Source organism: Salmo salar, chromosome ssa02 (genome assembly GCF_905237065.1).
Source record: "Salmo salar chromosome ssa02, Ssal_v3.1, whole genome shotgun sequence".
Classification (NCBI taxonomy): Eukaryota; Metazoa; Chordata; class Actinopteri; order Salmoniformes; family Salmonidae; genus Salmo; species Salmo salar.
In genome coordinates this window covers 84,831,877-84,854,658 of record NC_059443.1, presented here as the reverse complement: position 1 = coordinate 84,854,658, position 22,782 = coordinate 84,831,877, and the positions used below count along the sequence as shown (strand labels likewise).

The 22,782-nt window shown below is 41.0% G+C and overlaps 2 protein-coding genes across 2 annotated transcripts; both read right to left on the bottom strand.

Annotated features, from left to right (window-relative positions):
* Positions 1 to 1,159: 1,159 nt before the first annotated feature.
* Positions 1,160 to 5,667, bottom strand: LOC106562516 (zinc finger and SCAN domain-containing protein 31-like). The gene is made up of 2 exons (XM_014127436.2): positions 5,105 to 5,667; positions 1,160 to 2,327 (listed from the first exon to the last, which is right to left on the bottom strand). Exons 1-2 carry the CDS (start codon positions 5,424 to 5,426, stop codon positions 1,894 to 1,896), a joined length of 756 nt encoding a protein of 251 aa, XP_013982911.1. The 5' UTR covers positions 5,427 to 5,667; the 3' UTR covers positions 1,160 to 1,893.
* A 2,362-nt stretch (positions 5,668 to 8,029) lies between these two features.
* LOC106562514 (zinc finger protein 771) lies at positions 8,030 to 18,806 on the bottom strand. Its single transcript, XM_014127434.2, has 2 exons — positions 17,182 to 18,806; positions 8,030 to 9,181 (listed from the first exon to the last, which is right to left on the bottom strand). The coding sequence occupies exons 1-2, from the start codon at positions 17,987 to 17,989 to the stop codon at positions 8,496 to 8,498; spliced, it is 1,494 nt and encodes a 497-aa protein (XP_013982909.2). The 5' UTR covers positions 17,990 to 18,806; the 3' UTR covers positions 8,030 to 8,495.
* Between the last annotated feature and the right edge of the window lie 3,976 nt (positions 18,807 to 22,782).

The window sequence follows — 22,782 nt, the reverse complement described above, 5'->3', positions numbered from 1 at the left end:
TAGCTACCATGGTGCCTTATTCTATTCTAATGTATTAGCTACCATGGACCTTATTCTATTCTAATGTATTAGCTACCATGGAGCCTTATTCTATTCTAATGTATTAGCTACCATGGACCTTATTCTATTCTAATGTATTAGGTACCATGGAGCCTTATTCTATTCTAATGTATTAGCTACCATGGAGCCTTATTCTATTCTAATGTATTAGCTACCATGGAGCCTTATTCTATTCTAATGTATTAGCTACCATGGTTCCTTATTCTATTCTAATGTATTAGCTACCATGGACCTTATTCTATTCTAATGTATTAGCTACCATGGTGCCTTATTCTATTCTAATGTACTAGCTACCATGGTGCCTTATTCTAATGTAATAGCTACCATGGAGCCTTATTATATTCTAATGTATTAGCTACCATGGAGCCTTATTCTATTCTAATGTATTAGCTACCATGGACCTTATTCTATTCTAATGTATTAGCTACCATGGAGCCTTATTCTATTCTAATGTATTAGCTACCATGGAGCCTTAATCTATTCTAATGTATTAGCTACCATGGACCTTATTCTATTCTAATGTATTAGCTACCATGGAGCCTTATTCTATTCTAATGTATTAGCTACCATGGAGCCTTAATCTATTCTAATGTATTAGCTACCATGGACCTTATTCTATTCTAATGAATTAGCTACCATGGACCTTATTCTATTCTAATGTATTAGCTACCATGGACCTTATTCTATTCTAATGTATTAGGTACCATGGAGCCTTATTCTATTCTAATGTATTAGGTACCATGGAGCCTTATTCTATTCTAATGTATTAGCTACCATGGAGCCTTATTCTATTCTAATGTATTAGCTACCATGGAGCCTTATTCTATTCTAATGTATTAGCTACCATGGAGCCTTATTCTATTCTAATGTATTAGCTACCATGGAGCCTTATTCTAATGTATTAGCTACCATGGAGCCTTATTATATTCTAATGTATTAGCTACCATGGAGCCTTATTCTAATGTACTAGCTTCCATGGAGCCTTATTCTACTTTTTATTTTTCATTTCTTTCGAAAGTTTAATATTATATTGAGACTGACAGACACGTTTTTGCTGATCGATTAGTGAGAATTTAAAATAAACTTCATCTACTACACATCTGTATTCAATGCAAATTCTGATTCATTCAGTCAAACAAACAGATAATATCAAAATAAACAACTAGCTCTATACTGCTTCTAACTAGTGGTATAACATTGATGGGAACACTCATGTTTTTCATGTAAACAACTTATCAATGTTGTTATAAAAACGGCATCACATTGTCATAGTCCTTTAGCTTGATGACTAGTAAACAAATTAACTCAATGAAACAGAACGACAAAATTCAAGAGGTTTCAAAGTTCAAAATCAAGAAATGCACATTCTATTAATCTATTCAATAATTTACATGGTGCAATATCTAAATCATGTAATACAATTCATTTAGTGAAAAACCAGATCACATCAAATTCAAGAGGTTTAAGGTTAGAATCAAGAAATGCAAACTCCATTCATCAACATTTAGCAATATCATCAACATTTAGCAATATCCCAAAAACATAATGAACAATATTAGAGGGTATGCAATGGATTAAAGTTCATAATCAAAACACATTGTATAGTATTTATCATCTCCAGATGAAAACTTAAACAAAAGTAGGTCTGTTTTGTTAATGATTTCATATAAACAATATGATTTCATGTGGTATAAACAAACACCTAAATTATCAGGTCAAAAACATAAGTCAGAACACAGTCTCTCTATTCTCTGATGTGATTTCAGGTCCTCTGACTGGGAAAATGTCTCTCCACAATGACAGCACTGGTAAGTTCATGCTTATTCAGATGTCTTAAATTGATAAAACTATTTCCACACTGGGAACATTGGAAATTATTTCCCCTGTGTGTATCTTCTCATGCCTCTTCAGGTTCCTTAAGCGGGTAAAACTCTGTTCACACTTGGAACATTGGAAAGGCTTTTCCCCTGTGTGTATCCTCTCATGCTCCTTCAGGCTCATTAAGCGGGTAAAACGCTTTCCACAGTGGGAACATTGGAAAAGATTTTCCCCTGTGTGTGTCCTCTCATGCTCCTTCAGGCTCCTTAAGCGGGCAAAACGCTTTCCACAGTGGGAACATTGGAAAGGCTTTTCCCCTGTGTGTGTCCTCTCATGCTGTTTTAGGGCCCATGATAGGGAGTGGTGTTGTCTCGCTGGTTTGTGTGTCACTGGGTCTGGTCCTCCTGAAGGATTCTTTCTGCTGTCAGAGTGAGAGTCTGGTCTTTCTCCTGCCAATGACAAACAGATTATTTAGTTAAATACTTAATAGAGACCTGAATAAAGCTTCTACATGATAAAACTGGCTCCATGTTAGAGGAGGAGCCTGGTGAAGAGCTCCGGTTTGAGTAACTGACTGACATCGCTGCTCCCTCTGTGACGTCGCTGCTCCCTCTGTGACGTCGCTGCTCCCTCTGTGACGTCGCTGCTCCCTCTGTGACGTCGCTGCTCCCTCTGTGACGTCGCTGCTCCCTCTGTGACGTCGCTGCTCCCTCTGTGACATCGCTGCTCCCTCTGTGACATCGCTGCTCCCTCCTTTTAAACTACTGCCCAGCCTTTCTGAACTGCCTGGCTGAACAACACCTTATCATCTAAAGCTGTGGAAGACCATCACCAAGACCTGCCAGATCTCTACATGTGTTTTGTTAGTTTTGACAGTTTTTACAGTCTGAGATTGTCTTTGTGATGAAAAGTGTTGTATAAAATACATTATTATTATTATTATTATTATTACTACTATTGTTATACTATCAAGTCCCCCAATCACCTCATGAATTTAAAAAAAAGTATTACTTTGCCATTTTTTGTATTCATGCCCCTCTTCAGTCCTTGATTTTCCCTCAATAAGTCTATATGATGCACTGTCATTGTTACAATCTTAATTTCACTAACAGAACTGGCGTTACCCACTTTGAGGAGGGCATATCATTTACCCACTTTGAGGAGGGCATGTCATTTTATTGAATTGGTTTCCCCCCATCCCGTCCCCCAGTCCATCTCCTGAAAATAGCCCCTGCTCCTCTCCTTCTCCTGACAGGTTAAAGTCCATTATTGGGCTAACAGAGGATCCTGTTATTCAGATAGTACTTACTGGTGGTAATCAATAGCTCCTCTCCTCCTCCTGACAGGTTAAAGTCCATTATTGGGCTAACAGAGGTTCCTGTTATTCAGGTAGTACTTACTGGTGGTAATCAATAGCTCCTCTCCTTCTCCTGACAGGTTAAAGTCCATTATTGGGCTAACAGAGGTTCCTGTTATTCAGATAGTACTTACTGGTGGTAATCAATAGCTCCTCTCCTCCTCCTGACAGGTTAAAGGGACGTGACTAGTTGATAATCATCCCCAATCATTTCTTCCAAACTGAACCTAACCTCTATTCAGACGTAGAACAACGGATTAAATGAATGAAGTAAAGTATCGTGGGGGAGAAAGGGGGAGAACGGGTGAGTTGATGAGCGAGGGGAAAATAATTATTTAATCACCAATTGTGAATGAAGAACAGCAGTCATATCAGTCTACTCTGGTCTACTTGACGTCCACAGTGAGAGTGTGTCTAACTTACCAAATCTGAACGAAAACTACTTGGATGGCGGGGAAGAAATTAATCAAGAAATCTCTGATGATTATTCTTGGGGAGGCCCTCCACCAATAAAATGGATTGAACATGGGGATGAAAGGCCCTCCACCAATAAAATGGATTGAACATGGGGATGAAAGGCCCTCCACCAATAAAAATGGATTGAACATGGAGGGGATAGGCCCTCCACCAATAAAAATGGATTGAACATGGGGGGAAAGGCCCTCCACCAATAAAAATGGATTGAACATGGGGGGGAAAGGCCCTCCACCAATAAAAATGGATTGAACATGGGGGGAAAGGCCCCCCACCAATAAAAATGGATTGAACATGGGGGGGAAAGGCCCTCCACCAATAAAAATGGATTGAACATGGGGGGGAAAGGCCCCCCACCAATAAAAATGGATTGAACATGGGGGGAAAGGCCCTCCACCAATAAAAATGGATTGAACATGGGGGGAAAGGATCAGAAAACCAGTCGGTATCTGGTGTGACCACCATTTTCCTCATGCAGCGTGACATCTCCTTCACATAGAGTTGATGTGGAAGGTTGTCCCACTCCTCTTCAATGGCTGTGCGAAGATGCTGGATATTGGTGGGAACTGGAACACGCTGTCGTACATGTCGATCCAGAACATCCCAAACATGCTCAACGGGTGACATGTCTAGTGAGTCTGCAGTACATGGATGAACCGGACATGTTCAGCTTCCAGGAATTGTTTCCAGATCCTTGAGACATGGGGCATTATCTTGCTGAAACATGAGGTGATGGCAGCAGATGAAAAGAACAACAATGGGCACTCTAACAGGGTCCTTCCACCAGAAGACTGCCTTTTGCGTCCCTTTGATATTTTAAGTAGAAATTGTGCACCAATATTGAATTCTAAAAGCCTGTTATATTAAATGAAGTGCCCTTTTAATATAGACCACATGGAGAATTCAATACATTTTTTATATGAATAAAAGCTTGCTAGAATGACCAAAGTCAGCATTTTGACATGTCCATATTTCCATGTTACAGCGTGTTTGAGGAAAACAGATGGAAGACAGATGATAGACAGAGGCATACCTGGACTAATTAGCTATCAGCGACTCCTAACACCTGTGTGTAAACGGAATACGGACGCCACAAAGGTGTTGTCGCTGAAAAACACTGTCGGCTGCAACTGTGTTAAAACCAGTTAGAACAGTGTGCAGTAAGAGTATATTTGTGAAATTATTTTTGATGAGATATGAAAGTAGAGAGATTTAGGTTTCTGGACCACAATTGAGAATCGATTCACATTAGATGTAGTATTTGTCTGTTTTGGAGCCAGTTCGCCTCAAAGCAGAACATGTCTGGTCCTTGGACTATATTGAGTAACGTCAGGCTTCTTCCGTCCATTATTGGTTTAACAGAGGTTGTGATCCTGTTATTAAGATAGTACTTACTGGTCTCAATCAGATCTTCTGTCTCCTCCTCGTCTTCTTCTTTCAATGTGACAGTCATCTCCCCCTCCTCCCCTGCATCCTCCTCTTGCTCTTCCTCCTCCTCTTTCACTCTGAACGTGTCTTCCTCTTCTTTCACAGTAACGTCTTCCTCTTCTTCTTTCACGGGAACAGCCTCAACCTTTACTTGTTTTTTAACTGTGACATCCTCCTCTTCTTTCTCCTCTTTCACGACAATGTTCAGCCATATACCCTCTGGAGCCTTATTCTCCGTCCAGCAGACCGCTTCTTCTTTAGCAGGAGGAGAGTAGCTTAGTGAACTCATGGTCAGGGATGTTAGCTAGCTAGCATTAGCGACTAGCCTAGTGCTAGGCTAACTTATCAAGCCAGCTAACTGACTAACAATGTACATATAACATTAAATAAGGTAACTAGCTAAACGACAAAACTGTTTTTAAAACACTGAGACAGTCTAAAGAGCTTCAATGTTTCGGTTATGTTGGCGAGCAAGCTACCGAGGTGTCTGACTAGCTGTTGTTGTTGTTGAAGAAACGTCCCGTCCACTAAATGATACCTCACACAGCATTAACGCCTGAAAGACGCTCATCTCCATCTGCTGACTGGAGTTGGTAACGCAGTTGAGAGAAAAGTGCATTTTATTTCATTTAAAACACGTATCTGACTGCATTTAAGGAAATGTCATTTTCATTCTGTCAAACAAACAATCTGCACCATGGTTTAACAGTGATCAACGTTCTATGAAAGCAGCTGGGAGCAAACTGGAGAATAGCTAGAGGAAAACAAGGCGAACTGTATATACATATGAAGTGTGTACAACAGTATGTAAGCATTATTAAATTGACCAGTGATTCCATGTCTATGTAAATATGGCAGCAGCACACCGGGCGGCAGCCAGCTAGTGACAGTGACTAAGTTCAGTGTAGGGTACTGGGTGGAGGCCGGCCAGTGATGACTATTTAAAAGTCTGATGGCCTTGAGATAGAAGCTGTTTGGTGCAGTTGCTGTACCAGGCGGTGATACAGACTGACAGGATGCTCTCAATGGCATATCTGTATAAGTTTGTGAGGGTCTTAGGGGCCAAGCCACATTTCTTCAGCCTCCTGAGGTTGAAGAGGAACTGTTGCTCCTTCTTAACCACACTGTGTGGATGGACCATGTTCAGATTGTCAGGGATGTGTACGCCAAGGAACTTGAAGCTTTTCACCTTCTCCACTGAGGCTGGTCTCCTGAAGTCCACGATCAGCTCTTTTGTTTTTGTTGACGTTGAGGGAGAGGTTATTTTCTTGGCACCACTCTGCCAGGGCCCTCACCTCCTCCCTGTAGGCTGTTTCGTCATTGTTGGTAATCAGGCCATTCACTGTTGTGTCGTCTACAAACTTGATGATTGAGTTGGAGGTGTGGCCATGCAATCATGGATTCATTGTAAGACACGAGGACCTTGTGCACTTCAGATAACATAACAACCCAATGTCTATATCACAGGACAAATTAGCCAGCAACAGCAAGCTAACAAGCTAAATTGCCATGAATGCTTTTTGACCTGTCCCCAAATTCATGTACTTGGTTCAGAGTTCATTTTGATATTTCAACCTGCGTGTCCTGATCGCGTCTGGTATGGATGGACAAAATCAACATGCGCAGGTACATGTATTAGACCTAATTGATAAATAGACTAGTCAGTATAGGATACATGTATTAGACCTAATGGATAAATAGACGAGTCAGTATAGGATACATGTATTAGACCTAATGGATAAATAGACTAGTCAGTATAGGATACATGTATTAGACCTAATGGATAAATAGACTAGTCAGTATAGGATACATGTATTAGACCTAATGGATAAATAGACTAGTCAGTATAGGATACATTTATTAGACCTAATGGATAAATAGACTAGTCAGTATAGGATACATTTATTAGACCTAATGGATAAATAGACTAGTCAGTATAGGATACATGTATTAGACCTAATGGATAATAGTCTAGTCAGTATAGGATACATGCATTAGACCTAATGGATAAATAGACTAGTCAGCATAGGATACATTTATGGTAACTTATTATATTCTACTGTATTAGCTACCATGGAGCCTTATTCTATTCTAATGTATTAGCTACCATGGAGCCTGATTCTATTCTAATGTATTAGCTACCATGGTGCCTTATTCTATTCTAATGTATTAGCTACCATGGACCTTATTCTATTCTAATGTATTAGCTACCATGGAGCCTTATTTTATTCTAATGTATTAGCTACCATGGAGCCTTATTATATTCTAATGTATTAGCTACCATGGAGCCTTATTATATTCTACTGTATTAGCTACCATGGAGCCTTATTATATTCTAATGTATTAGCTACCATGGAGCCTTATTATATTCTAATGTATTAGCTACCATGGAGCCTTATTATATTCTACTGTATTAGCTACCATGGAGCCTTATTCAACAGTATTAGCTACCATGGAGCCTTATTCTACTATAATATATTAGCTGCCATGCTGCATTATTCTATTATAACGTATTAGCTTCCATGGAGCCTTATTATATTCTAATGTATTAGCTACCATGGAGCCTTATTATATTCTAATGTATTAGCTACCATGGAGCCTTATTCTAATGTACTAGCTTCCATGGAGCCTTATTCTAATGTACTAGCTTCCATGGAGCCTTATTGTACTTTTTATTTTAAATTTCTTTCGAAAGTTTAATATTATATTGAGACTGACAGACACGTTTTTGCTGATCGATTAGTGAGAATTTAAAATAAACTTCATCTACTACACATCTGTATTCAATGCAAATTCTGATTCATTCAGTCAAACAAACAGATAATATCAAAATAAACAACTAGCTCTATACTGCTTCTACATAGTGGAATAACATTGATGGGAACACTCATGTTTTTCATGTCAATAACTTTATTATAAAAACACCATCACATTGTCATAGTCCTTTAGCTTGACGACTAGTAAACAAACTAACTCAATGAAACAAAACGACTAAAATCAAGAAATGCATTTTCTATTAATCTATTCAATAATATACATGGTGCAATATCTAAATCATGTATTCAATCAAATTCATTTAGCGAAAGCCAAATCCAAGAGGTTTAAGGTTAGAATCAAGAAATGCAAAACTCCATTCATCTATATAATCATTAACATTTAGCAATATCCCAAAAACATAATGAACAATATTAGAGGGTTTATACTTGTATGCAATGGATTAAAGTTCATAATCAAAACACATTGTATAGTATTTATCATCTCCAGATGAAAACTTAAACAAAAGTAGGTCTATTTTGTTAATGATTTCATATAAACAATATGATTTCATTTGGCATAAACAAAAACCTAAATTCTTAGGTCAAAAACATAAGTCAGAACACAGCGCCTCTATTCTCTCATGTGATTTCAGGTCCTCTGACTGGGAAAATGTCTTTCCACACTGAGAGCAGTGGTAAGTCTTCTCCTCCTGTGTATGTATTCTTGCATGCTTATTCAGATGTTTTAAATTGATAAAACTCTTTCCACACAGGGAGCATTGGTAGAGCTTTTCTTGTGCGTGTGTTGTCTCATGCTCTTTTAGGGTCCCTAACTGGGTAAAACGCTTTCCACACTGGGAACATTGGAAAGGCTTTTCCCCTGTGTGTATCCTCTCATGCTCCTTCAGGCTCCTTAAGCGGGTAAACCGCTTTCCACACTGGGAACATTGGAAAGGCTTTTCCCCTGTGTGTATCCTCTCATGCTGCTTTAGGCTCCCTAACCAGGCGAAACGCTTTCCACACTGGGAACAGTGGTACGGTTTCTCTCCAGAGTGTATTCTCTTGTGCTCCCTCAGGTTTCCTAACAAAGTAAAACTCTTTCCACACTGGGAACATTGGAAAGGCCTTTCACCTGTGTGTGTCCTCTCATGCCGTTTTAGGGCCCATGATTGAGAAAATCTCTTTTCACATTGGGAGCAGTGGTGTTGTCTCACTGGTTTGGGTGTCACTGGGTCTGGTCCCCCTGAAGGACTCTTTCCACTGTCAGAGTGAGAGTCAGGTCCCTCTCCTGCCAAAGACAAACAGAATATTTAGTTAAATACTTAATAGAGACCTGAATAAAATTTCTACATGATAAAACTGGCTTTAGCAATTGTTCGATGTCTTTAGCAATTGTTCGATGTTGTCTTTTTGAAAAATGAAGAAGTAGTCGTATTCTTTGTAAGTGTCACTCAGGTGGACTCTAGTCTTTTGGTGCGCATGAATGAGAGTGCGCTCCGTGTTGTTTTTCTCCGGTATTGGAAACAGTTTATTCCATCTTAAATTTGATCGATTATTTACATTTTAGGGTTTCTGAGGTTGGATTAGAAATGTTGTTTGAAATGTTTGGACCAAGTTTACAGGTAACTTATTAGATCCTTTGTAGGCATGTTGGGTGAGTTGGAACTGGTGTATTTCTGAATCAAATGTGCCAAATAAACTGACATTTTTGGGATATAAAGAAGGACTTTAACAAACAAAATGACCATTCATTGTGTAACTGAGACCTTTGGGATTGCAAAAATATGAAGATCTTCAAAGGTAAGCGATTTATTTTATCGCTATTTCTGACTTTCGTGATGCATCTGTTTGGTTGGAAAATGTTTTTCATGCTTTTGTCTGCAGGGCGCTGTCCTGAGATAACCACATGGTATGTTTTCGCCGTAAAGCCTTTTTAAAATCTGACAAAGCGGCTGGATTAACAAGAAGTTAATCTTTAAGCCGATGTATAACACTTGTATTTTTTATGAATGTTTATTATGACTATTTCTGTATTTTGAATTTGGCGCTCTGCAATTTCACCGGATGTTGTCGAGGTGGGTCGCTAGCGGAACGCCTACGCCAGAAAGGTTAAAGGGCCGTTTCATCCATTATTGGACTAACAGAGCTTCCTGTTATTCAGATAGATCTGATTACCACCAGTAAGTACTACCTTCTCTTCCTCCTCCTCTCTGAACTCTCCTTCCTCTTCTTTCACGGTAACAGCCTCACCCTCTACTTATTTTGTTACTGTGACATCCTCCTCTTCATTCTCTTCTTCACAACAATGTTCAGCCCCAGACCCTCTTTCTCCGTCCAGCAGACCTCCTCTTCTTTAGCAGGAGGGGAGTAGCTTAATCGGGGATGTTAGCTAGGAAGCATTAGCCACTAACCTAGTGCTAGGCTAACTTATCAAGCCAGCTAGCTGAGTAACAATGTAAATATAATATTAAATATGGTAAATAGCTAAACAACAGAAATGTGTTTAAAACACAGAGGCACATATACAAAGTCTAAAGAGCTTCAATGTTTCGGTAATGTTTGCTAGAAAGCTACCGAGGTGACTGACTAGCTGTTGTTGTTGAAGAAACGTCCCGTCCACTAGATTATACGTCACAATGGCAGCATCGCCTGAAAGACGCTCATCGCCATCTGCTGACTGGAGATGGTAACGCAGTTGAGAGAAAAGTGTATTTTATTTCATTTAAAACACGTATCTGACTGCATTTAAGGAAATGTCATTTTAATTCTGTCAAACAAACAATCTATACCGTGGTTTAACAGGGATCAACATTCTATGAAAGCGGCTGGGAGCAAACTGGAGAATAGCTAGAGGAAAACAAAGCTAACTGTGCATCCCCAGTTCCTGGTATATCACCAGACTGCATACAAACCTAACTGCATCCCCAGGCCCTGGTATATCATCAACTGCATAAAACTAACTGCACCAGTCTACAACTGCAACAATAATGCACCCCAGTCCCTGGTATATCACCATACTGCATATAAACCTAACTGCATCCCCAGTCCCTGGTATATCACCAGACTGCATACAAACCTAACTGCATCCCCAGTCCCTGGTATATCACCAGACTGCATACAAACCTAACTGCATCCCCAGTCCCTGGTATATCACCAGACTGCATACAAACCAAACTGCATCCCCAGTCCCTGGTATATCACCAGACTGCATACAAACCTAACTGCATCCCCAGGCCCTGGTATATCACCAGACTACATACAAACCCAACTACATCCCCAGTCCCTGGTATATCACCAGACTGTATACAAACCTAACTGCATCCCCAGTCCCTGGTATATCACCAGACTGCATACAAACCTAACTGCATCCCCAGGCCCTGGTATATCACCAGACTGCATACAAACCCAACTACATCCCCAGTCCCTGGTATATCACCAGACTGCATACAAACCTAACTACATCCCCAGTCCCTGGTATATCACCAGACTACATACAAACCTAACTGCATCCCCAGGCCCTGGTATATCACCAGACTGTATACAAACCTAACTGCATCCCCAGTCCCTGGTATATCACCAGACTGCATACAAACCTAACTGCATCCCCAGGCCCTGGTATATCACCAGACTACATACAAACCTAACTGCATCCCCAGTCCCTGGTATATCACCATACTACATACAAACCTAACTGCATCCCCAGTCCCTGGTATATCACCAGACTGTACAAACCTAACTGCATCCCCAGTCCCTGGTATATCACCATACTACATACAAACCTAACTGCATCCCCAGTCCCTGGTATATCACCATACTACATACAAACCTAACTACATCCCCAGTCCCTGGTATATCACCATACTACATCCAAACCTAACTGCATCCCCAAGCCCTGGTATATCACCAGACTGCATACAAACCCAACTGCATCCCCAAGCCCTGGTATATCACCAGACTGCATACAAACCTAACTGCATCCCCAGTCCCTGGTATATCACCAGACTGCATACAAACCTAACTGCATCCCCAGTCCCTGGTATATCACCAGACTGTACAAACCTAACTGCATCCCCAGTCCCTGGTATATCACCAGACTGCATACAAACCTAACTGCATCCCCAGTCCCTGGTATATCACCAGACTGCATACAAACCTAACTGCATCCCCAGTCCCTGGTATATCACCAGACTGTACAAACCTAACTGCATCCCCAGTCCCTGGTATATCACCAGACTGATACAAACCTAACTGCATCCCCAGTCCCTGGTATATCACCAGACTGTACAAACCTAACTACATCCCCAGTCCCTGGTATATCACCAGACTGTACAAACCTAACTACATCCCCAGTCCCTGGTATATCACCAGACTGCATACAAACCTAACTACATCCCCAGGCCCTGGTATATCACCAGACTGTACAAACCTAACTACATGCCCAGTCCCTGGTATATCACCATAATACATACAACGAGGCACTGAACACTGCACACAAGTTATACTTTACCAATCTCGTTGCAAGTGTTGAGGGGAACCCCAGAATTCTATTTTCTGTTATAAAGAAATGAGTTCAACCACCAGTTAACTCCTCCTTTACCCACTCCATTGAGTAAAGTAAAAGCCAATGGCCAGTATACAGTCTCCCTTCTCTATGTTTGACAAGTTGTAGCTGTGGCTAGGAGTGTTATTTATTCATTATTATTATATCATATATAATTAATACAGTGAATTTGGTGGTGTTTTTTCTCCTGTTCAGATCATTTAGAAGTCGCTTGCATTTTGCCCCATAAATAAGTGTGAAAGTACCCCGTTTTTCCCACTAGATGCCGCTGTTCCTGCTATTGCCACAAGTTTTCATACATTTTGCTGTGTTTATTAAATGGATCACAACAATTTCTTTCCAACTTTGGGTAGAAAACCAATAGCTTTTTTCTCACAATGAAAATATATTGTCCTCCGATTCAGTCCTCCATGAAAGCAATTCAGTCCTTCTCTTAGGCTTAATCTGTGTCCAGGAAACGGCGTGTGGTTTATTCCCTTCAAAGAAGGGATCTGGATTAGTTAAGACCATTCCTGGTTGGTGGGGGGTCCATGGGAAGCTTTTAACCATTTAACTGGAATCCTCATGTCTTACTCAAGTGTTGGAAGGAGTTTGATCCCAATCGGATGTTGGATACTATATTTATTGAATATTATCAATCAAAAGGGCCAATTTGGGTGCTATCAATTAGCTTCATTTCTCAGATCAAATTAGATGTCAACAAAATAATGTTGCTGAAATGACATGAAACGACTTAGCTGTTTTTCCATCCCTGTGATTGGGTATGGTAACTCCTACTCCTATAGGTTAGTAAAGAGGTCAGGTAATATGGGAGTTTTTGCAATAGGGCTTTATAAATGAATAAAATGCAGTGTTTCAACCTACGTGAGGTCAAAGAGGGTCATCCTACTTTCTGATAGAGCGAGCGGTGGAGTGCAAAACCTGTCACCCGTTATGAAACGAAGAGCGCCTTGATAAACTGCATCTAACGGCTTTAATGAAGTGGAAGCTGCATTCATGTAGATCAGGTTGTCATACCTGTGGTATATGGACCTTATTGCTTAAATAAACTATTTATACTTCCCTACGTATTTATCTGGACAGGGAAGATAAACCGTTTAATGTGGCTCTGTACTCCCCTACGTATTTATCTGGACAGGGAAGATAAACCGTTTAATGTGGCTCTGTACTTCCCTACGTATTTATCTGGACAGGGAAGATAAACCGTTTAATGTGGCTCTGTACTCCCCTACGTATTTATCTGGACAGGGAAGATAAACCGTTTAATGTGGCTCTGTACTTCCCTACGTATTTATCTGGACAGGGAAGGTAAACCGTTTAATGTGGCTCTGTACTCCCCTACGTATTTATCTGGACAGGGAAGATAAACCGTTTAATGTGGCTCTGTACTTCCCTACGTATTTATCTGGACAGGGATGATAAACCGTTTAATGTGGCTCTGTACTTCCCTACGTATTTATCTGGACAGGGAAGATAAACCGTTTAATGTGGCTCTGTACTTCCCTATGTATTTATCTGGACAGGGAAGATAAACCGTTTAATGTGGCTCTGTACTCCCCTACGTATTTATCTGGACAGGGAAGATAAACCGTTTAATGTGGCTCTGTACTCCCCTACGTATTTATCTGGACAGGGAAGATAAACCGTTTAATGTGGCTCTGTACTTCCCTACGTATTTATCTGGACAGGGAAGGTAAACCGTTTAATGTGGCTCTGTACTCCCCTACGTATTTATCTGGACAGGGAAGAGTGACTCTATACTCCAGCATTTTAGATTTGAGAACAAATGTTTCATATGAGACAGTACAGAACGTCACCTTTTATTTTAGGGTATTTTCAGGGTATCTGTTTTACCATTTAGAAATAAAATCACTTCATGTATCTAGTCCCCCCACTTATATGTGTATTAAAATATTTGGTCCCATATTCCTATAACGCAATGACTACATCAAGCTTGTGACTCTTCAAACTTGTTGGATACATTTGCAGTTTGTTTTGGTTGTGTTTCAGATGATGTTGTACCCAATAGAAATGAATGGTGTTGGGTTCTGAGAGTATGAAATATAGTTATTCATGAACATGTGGGCGAGAGGGTAATGTATAACGTTTACATTATATCAGGGACCCTACTGAAAGACTGAGTGCAGGGAAGCGGTCACATGTGGCAGGCATCGATAAGGGGAGAGAGCCACGGATTAGTGATGAAGGGGGGTCGAGGTCAGGTCACGTTAAGGGAGGAAGAAAAGTTTATGGCCCATATTATTTAGTGTCCAGCAATGTGAAGTAAAGTGCAGTAAAGTGCAGTAAAGATACAATGTTTGTACAGATGTGTAGGAGGAGGTTTTTTTTGTCTAATCCAGCTGGATTGACCATCTGGGAAGAATAAACTGGTTCAGCTTTTTCCGTTGGGTTTTCACTCTGAGAATTAGAACCTAACAACGGTAAATAATGTACAGTGAGGGAAAAAAGTATTTGATCCCCTGCTGATTTTGTACGTTTGCCCACTGACAAAGAAATGATCAGTCTATCATTTTAATGGTAGGTTTATTTGAACAGTGAGAGACAGAATAACAACAAAAAAATCCTGAAAAACACATGTCAAAAATGTTATAAATTGATTTGCATTTTAATGAGGAAAATAAGTTTTTGACCCCCTCTCAATCAGAAAGATTTCTGGCTCCCAGGTGTCTTTTATACAGGTGACGAGCTGAGATTAGGAGCACACTCTTAAAGGGAATGCTCCTAATCTCAGTTTGTTACCTGAATAAAAGACACCTGTCCACAGAAGCAATCAATCAATCAGATTCCAAACTCTCCACCATGGCCAAGACCAAAGAGCTCTCCAAGGATGTCAGGGACAAGATTGTAGACCTACATAAGGCTGGAATGGGCTACAAGACCATCGCCAAGCAGCTTGGTGAGAAGGTGACAACAGTTGGTGCGATTATTCGCAAATGGAAGAAACACAAAAGAACTGTCAATCTCCCTCGGCCTGGGGCTCCATGCAAGATTTCACCTCGTGGAGTTGCAATGATCATGAGAACGGTGAGGAATCAGCCCAGAACTACACGGGAGGATCTTGCCAATGATCTCAAGGCAGCTGGGATCATAGTCACCAAGAAAACAATTGGTAACACACTACGCCGTGAAAGAACTGAAATTCTGCAGCACCCGCAAGGTCCCCCTGCTCAAGAAAGCACATATACATGCCTGTCTGAAGTTTGCCAATGAACATCTGAATGATTCAGAGGACAACTGGTGAAAGTGTTGTGGTCAGATGAGACCAAAATGGAGCTCTTTGGCATCAACTCAACTCGCCGTGTTTGGAGGAGGAATGCTGCCTATGACCCCAAGAACACCATCCCCACCATCAAACATGGAGGTGGAAACATTATGCATTGGGGGTGTTTTTCTGCTAAGGGGAAAGGACAACTTCACCGCATCAAAGGGACAATGGACGGGGCCACGTACCATCAAATCTTGGGTGAGAACTTCCTTCCCTCAGCCAGGGCATTGAAAATGGGTCCTGGATGGGTATTCCAGCATGACAATGACCCAAAACACACGGCCAAGGCAACAAAGGAGTGGCTCAAGAAGAAGCACATTAAGGTCCTGGAGTGGCCTAGCCAGTCTCCAGACCTTAATCCCATAGAAAATCTGTGGAGGGAGCTGAAGGTTCGAGTTGCCAAACGTCAGCCTCGAAACCTTAATGACTTGGAGAAGACCTGCAAAGAGGAGTGGGACAAAATCCCTCCTGAGATGTGTGCAAACCTGGTGGCCAACTACAAGAAACGTCTGACCTCTGTGATTGCCAACAAGGGTTTTGCCACCAAGTACTAAGTCATGTTTTGCAGAGGGGTCAAATACTTATTTCCCTCATTAAAATGCAAATCATTTTATAACATTTTTTACATGCGTTTTTCTGGATTTTTTTGTTGTTATTCTGTCTCTCACTGTTCAAATAAACCTACCATTAAAATTATAGACTGATCATTTCTTTGTCAGTGGGCAAACGTACAAAATCAGCAGGGGATCAAATACTTTTTTCCCTCACTGTATTGTGTCATACGAGTCACACAAGAATAGAATATGTTTCTTAACACTTTGTGGATGCTAACATGATGGGTTCGGTAGGTAGCCTAGTGGTTAGAGCGTTGGGCCAGTAACCGAAATGTTGCTGGGTAGAATCCCCGAGCAGACAAGTTAAAAATCTGTCGTTCTGCCCTTGAACAACCCACTGTTCCCCGGTAGGCCCCAATTGTAAATAAGAATATGTTCTTAACTGATTTGCCTGGTTAAATAAAATACAAATATTTTTTTGGGGGGGGGTAATCATGAATGGATCATGAATAATAATGAGTGAGAAAGGTAGAGCCATAAATATCATACACCTTATTGGTAATTAAGCGTTTTATATCTCGACAGTCCTAATAAACAGATAGGGAAGAGTAGCTGAGGGTTTGAATAAATGGAACAACTCTAATTCATAGACAGAGCTGTGATGCAAGGACCGACCATGAGATCAAAATGATTGTTTTAACCACGTTTTGAGTCAAATACAGTGTTTGTTTACATTTGCATTGTTTACACACAACGAGAGTTTTACAAGCTTATATTTGGGGTTCTGGTGAGGAGCACATTTCAGTGCAATGACCCTTTGGCTTTCAAACCACACATTAGTTCAACAACTGCAGAGTTTCTGGCTGTGTTTTTAAGACAGTACTCACTGGTGTTAATCAGATCTTCAGTCTCCTCTTCCTCCCCTTCATCTCCCAAAACATCCTCCTCTTCTTCTATCAATGTTATGGCCTCCTCTTCCTCCTTTTTCATCCTGAAAGCTTCTACCTCCTCCTCTTCTTCCACTGTGACAGCCTCTATCCCCTCTTCATCTTTCACTCTAAAATGTTCTTCCTCTTCTTTCACTATAATATCCTCCTCTTTCATTCTGAAAGCGCCTACCTCCTCTTCTTTCACTGTGACAGCCTCTATCCCCTCCTCTTCTTTCACTGTGACAGCCTCTATTACCTCCTCTTCTTTCACTGTGACAGCCTCTATTACCTCCTCTTCTTTCACTGTGACAGCCTCTATCCCCTCCTCTTCTTTCACTGTGACAGCCTCTATCTCCTCCTCTTCTTTCACTGTGACAGCCTCTATTACCTCCTCTTCTTTCACTGTGACAGCCTCTATCCCCTCCTCTTCTTTCACTGTGACAGCCTCTACCTCCTCCTCTTCTTTCACTGTGACAGCCTCTATCCCCTCTTCTTTCACTCTAAAAGGTTCTTTCTCTTCTTTCACTGTAACATCCTCTTCTTTCACTGTAACGTTCTTCTCCTCTTCTTTCAATGTGATACTGATAGCCTCTTCTTCCTCCTCTTTCATTCTGAAAGCTTCTTCCTCTCCTTTTACTGTAATATCCTCCTCCTCCTCTTCTTTCCTGACAATGTTCAGCCCCATAGTTTCTTTCTCCGTCCAGCAGACCTCTTCTTTATCAGGAGGAGAGTAGCTTAGTGCCCTCATGGTCGGGCTAGCTAGCATTAGCGATAAGCTTAGTGCTAGACTTAGTATAATCAACACATTTGTACATTTAACATGCAAATTACTTTAAGTTAAATAGTAGATACGTAAAGAGGATTGTGTTAAAAACACCGAGATCAACATACACAAAAATGGTCCAAAGAGCTTGTTTTCGGTTGTATGTTGGCTACCAGGCTACGGAGGTGGTTGAATGAGTCAGTATCCGTGTTGTTGAAACAGCATCCGGTGTCGATTAGTCCACTAGATATGACGTCACCATCTGAAGACGCATATCGCCGTCAGCTGACTGGAATGGGTAACGCAGTATAGAAAAAATATTCACTACATTGTTTATTCATTTAAAGATGAGGAAATATGTTTTGTCTGACTTCTTAAAGCCAAAACTTTCGTCTATGCAGACCTGTAGCTACATGTGAATATGTACATTATGAATACATACTGTTAGAATAGTTTAATGCAGACCTGTAGCTACATGTGAATATGTACATTATGAATACATACTGTTAGAATAGTTTAATGCAGACCTGTAGCTTCATGTGAATATGAACATTATGAATACATGAGGATACATGAAGTGAGAATAGTTCCGTGTAGCTCAGTTGGTAAACATGGCGCACGCAACGCGAGGGTTGTTGGTTTGATACCCGCGGGGGACCAGTACGAAAATGTATACACACACTAATGTAAGTGGATCTGTGTCTGCTTAATTAATAAATTGTTTAACAAAATTAAGACCTAGTTAAGGATTGAACTCCAATCTTGACAATATAATGTCAGTTGCAAGCTACTGCAACTATTGCTAGCTGCTGTTGTTGAAGAAGCGTCCCGTCTTCTAGATTACACGTCACGCTGGTAGCGTCGCCTCAAAGAAGCACATCGTCATCTGCTGACTGGTGTCATACGTTTATTTAATTTTCATAAAGTTTTTTTCCCCATCTATTTCATTAGATACTTATTAGATTGATTAGACGTCATGACAATTTAAAACATACTATCCTACTATTTTGTCATTCAGTGAAACGAACAGATAATTGTTTGTTTAATTTATTAAGAAAAGATGCGAAATGGAGAGTTGAAAATAAAGAGAAGGGAGGGTCACAAAAGTAATGTTTGGGAAAGATTTGCTGAAGTGGTAAAAGAGGATGATAGCTATGTCATGTGTGATGAATGTGAGGCACGATACAACTTTGCTCCCATTGGAAACAACGCCAATGATATATCTGGACAGGGGCGAAAATCTGATATCAACTTTGGAGGGGACAATTACATTACATTTTCTCAAGAGCAATTCCTGAGGGGGACACCAAAAGTAGTGCTGTAACACATAGCCTACATTGTAATATGGTAAATGTATATTGAGGAACCAAAGAAATAAGGTGTTTGCCGTACTCCTAACTACCGGTACCCAAAACTACACAACTAATCACAACAGCAATACCATTGCCTTTAACAAATCTTAGTTCAGTCACCAGTTTAAGTTGAGAGTGGGGGTATCCATGGCATTTTCCAATTATGTTCCTATTTTACAAGTCAAAAAAATGGAGAACCTTTCATAATGTTGCCAAACAAAGACTCAACAAACCTACCTGAGACTCCCTGTCTCAGCCAGTCTGCCCCTGCATATCTGTCCCCAACTCTGCTGTCTGTGTGCCATCTGTTGCCTGCTCTGCCTAATGACATCATTGTGAAACATTTCCATTAGAATTTCATTTCTTTCTTATGAACATTTTATCAACTAGTCTTTGAGATATTAGGCTACTAGGGTTCTTACTTTGCGTTTTGGTGTACTGAAAAATACTCTGATGTCCGTCTTTTATTTTTCTGCCATTTTTCTACCTGGCTGGCTGGCTGGCTACACACACACACAGTGTGTAGGTTATTTACAGTAGGAGATGGGCTTCTATCATCTTATCTTTTATCATTCTATTTGGGCTTCGATCTAAAAGGTAGCTAGCAAATGTGAAACGGATTAAAATGACAAGAGTTGACAGCTGTATGAGTTCATCATTTACACAACATATGCTGCAACCTTTTGTAATTTTAATAGTTTGTTTCATATTGGCTGGCTTCCAACAATAGCTGAATTTGCAAAGCTAGCGAGCACCAATTCCGTTTCAGTGGTGTTTGCTATAATCTTTGCTACCCGGGTTAAATAAAGGTGAAATTAAATAAATAAATAAAAATTCCCTTGCGACAATTTAGCTTTTGCAACGAGACCATTAAATATATTTAAGACAATGGTAGAAGAGAGTGTAGTTCTGTTCAGTTTGGACTTCAGTTTATCGCTAACCTTATCGCAGAGACTTTGAAGCACTAACTTACATCATCTGCATGCTGATCTTGGAATAAATTGACGATAGCAAAGATTCCATCTTTGATGAGGCCACATAAATTGAATAGGTACTAGCTAGCTTAATAGTTCATATTTGCGCGCTAGCTCTGCATATTCAGCTAGTGTGTGTGTGCGCGATTGACTGGATTAACCTCACTTCAGTTACGTTCATTGAGTGCCATTCAGACAGTAGATATGACCCCTCTGTTACCTTGCCAACTAAGGAACTGGCAGTGGATCAAAACATTGTGAGGCAAAGGGTGGGGGGGTCGCAATCTTTTGAAACTTAAAAACGCGCTATTAAGTGTCAATAATCAGCACAATTGCTTTCATTGCGTATTATTAATATTATTTAAATTACATAGTTATGTTTCAGTGATATATTGGGGGGGACAAATCATATTTTTCCAAGGATGGGGGGGTCGTGTCCCCCCCGTCCCCCCCGGGATTTCCGCCCCTGCATCTGGGGTTAGTTATCAGTACGCTGCATAGATAACCGAGTGGGAATTTAGCACATACCACTGGGAAAGTCCACTGGAACGGCCATCCAACTGGTATTTGCAAACACAGCATTATTGGTTGCCACACCTCAGTCCACCTCATTCACCTGAAAGGGGTGGGGCTAGCTCTTTAAATGCCCCCACCTGCAGTCTTCAGCAGTGTTCCTCTGCTCAGACGTTGCTGACACCTGACAGAGCTTACAATGCCTGGACAGGTAGTTGCACATGTTATGGCAATGGGCTCTTACGAGCGAATCACTGTTGTCAAGTCACCACCTTTCAAAGAGTGATGCATTTTGGGGATAGAAAGTGTCCAACTTGCTGACATGTCGACTACATAAACTTTACAACAATGACTTTACTATTGACAATGATGATCTGGCAAAAGGTACTTGAAGTCGTGGTCTCAGCTACAGAACTGCCTCTCTACCAACAATCTGCATGAACCCTTCCAGTCTGACTAGATACTACAGAACTACCTCTCTAGCAACAACCTGCACGAACCCTTCCAATCTGGCTAGATACTGCAGAACTACCTCTCTACCAACAATCTGCATGAACCCTTCCAGTCTGGCTGTATACAACTACAGAACTACCTCTCTACCAACAATGCCAAGAGTCTGCAAAGCTGTTATCATGGCAAAAGGTGGCTACTTTGAAGAAGCTCAAATAGAAAATATATTTTGATTAGTTTAGTTTTTTGGTTACTACATGATTCCATATGTGTTATTTCATAGTTTTGATGTCTTCACTAATATTCTACAATGTAGAAAATAGTAAAAATAAAGAAAAACCCTGCAACGAGTAGGTGTGTTGAAACTTTTGACTGGTACTGTAAGTATTCCAACACTTTGCTATGAGACTCAAAATTGAGTTTTGATGCATCCTGTTTTCACTGATCATCCTTGAGATGTTTCTACAACTTGATTGTCTATACAAGGCCCCACAGTTGACAGTGCAAAAACCAAGCCATGAGGTTGAAGGAATTGTCCATAGAGCTCTGAGACAGGATTGTGTCGAGGCATAGATCTGGGGAAGGGTACCAAAGCATTTCGGCAGCATTGATGGTATCAAAGACCACAGTGGCCTCCATCATTCTTAAATGGAATTAGTTTGGAACCACCAAGATTCTTCCTAGAGCTGGCCGCCCGGCCAAACTGACCAATCGGAGAAGGGCCTTTGTCAGGGAGGTGACCAAGAACCCAATGGTCACTCTGACAGAGTTCCTCTGTGAAGATGGGAGAACCTTACAGAAGGACAACCATCTCTGCAGCAGTCCACCAATCGGGCCTTTATGGTAGAGTGGCCAAACGGAAGCCACTTCTTAGTTAAAGACACATGACAGCCCGCTTGGAGTTTGCCAAAAGGAACCTAAAGGACTCTCAGACCATGAGAAACAAGATTCTCTGGTCTGATGAAACTAAGATTGAACTCTTTGGCCTGAATGCCAAGCGTCACGTCTGGAGGAAACCTGGCACCATCACTGCGGTGAAGCATGGTGGTGGCAGCATCATGCTATGGGGATGTTTTTCAGAGGCAGGGACTGGGAGACTAGTCAGGATCGAGGGAAAGGTGAACGGAGCAAAGTACAGAGAGATCCTTGATGAAAACCTGCTCCAGAGCGCTCAGGACCTCAGACTGGGGTGAAGGTTCATCTTTCCAACAGGACAACGACCCTAAGCACACAGCCAAGACAACCCAGGAGTGGCTTCGGGACAAGTCTCTGAATATCCTTGAGTGGCCCAGACAGAGCCCGGACTTGAACCCGATCAAACACCTCTGGAGAGATCTGAAAATAGCTGTGCAGTGACGCTCCCCATCCAACCTGACAGAGCTTGAGAGGATGTGCAGAGAAGAATGGGAGAAACTCTACAAATACAGGTGTGCCAAGCTTGTAGCGGCATACCCAAGAAGACTCGAGGCTGTAATCGCTGCCAAAGGTGCTTCAACAAAATACTGAG

What these genes read in the sequence shown, in the direction of transcription:
- LOC106562514 (XM_014127434.2), bottom strand. Translation starts at nt 17,989, where the DNA reads ATGCTAGCTAGCCCGACCATGAGGGCACTAAGCTACTCTCCTCCTGAT. An exon ending in TGAAGATCTGATTAACACCA is followed by an intron (nt 9,182 to 17,181) that starts GTGAGTACTGTC and finishes TGTCTTTGGCAG; the next exon opens with GAGAGGGACCTGACTCTCAC.
- LOC106562516 (XM_014127436.2), bottom strand. Translation starts at nt 5,426, where the DNA reads ATGAGTTCACTAAGCTACTCTCCTCCTGCTAAAGAAGAAGCGGTCTGC. An exon ending in AGAAGATCTGATTGAGACCA is followed by an intron (nt 2,328 to 5,104) that starts GTAAGTACTATC and finishes TGTCATTGGCAG; the next exon opens with GAGAAAGACCAGACTCTCAC.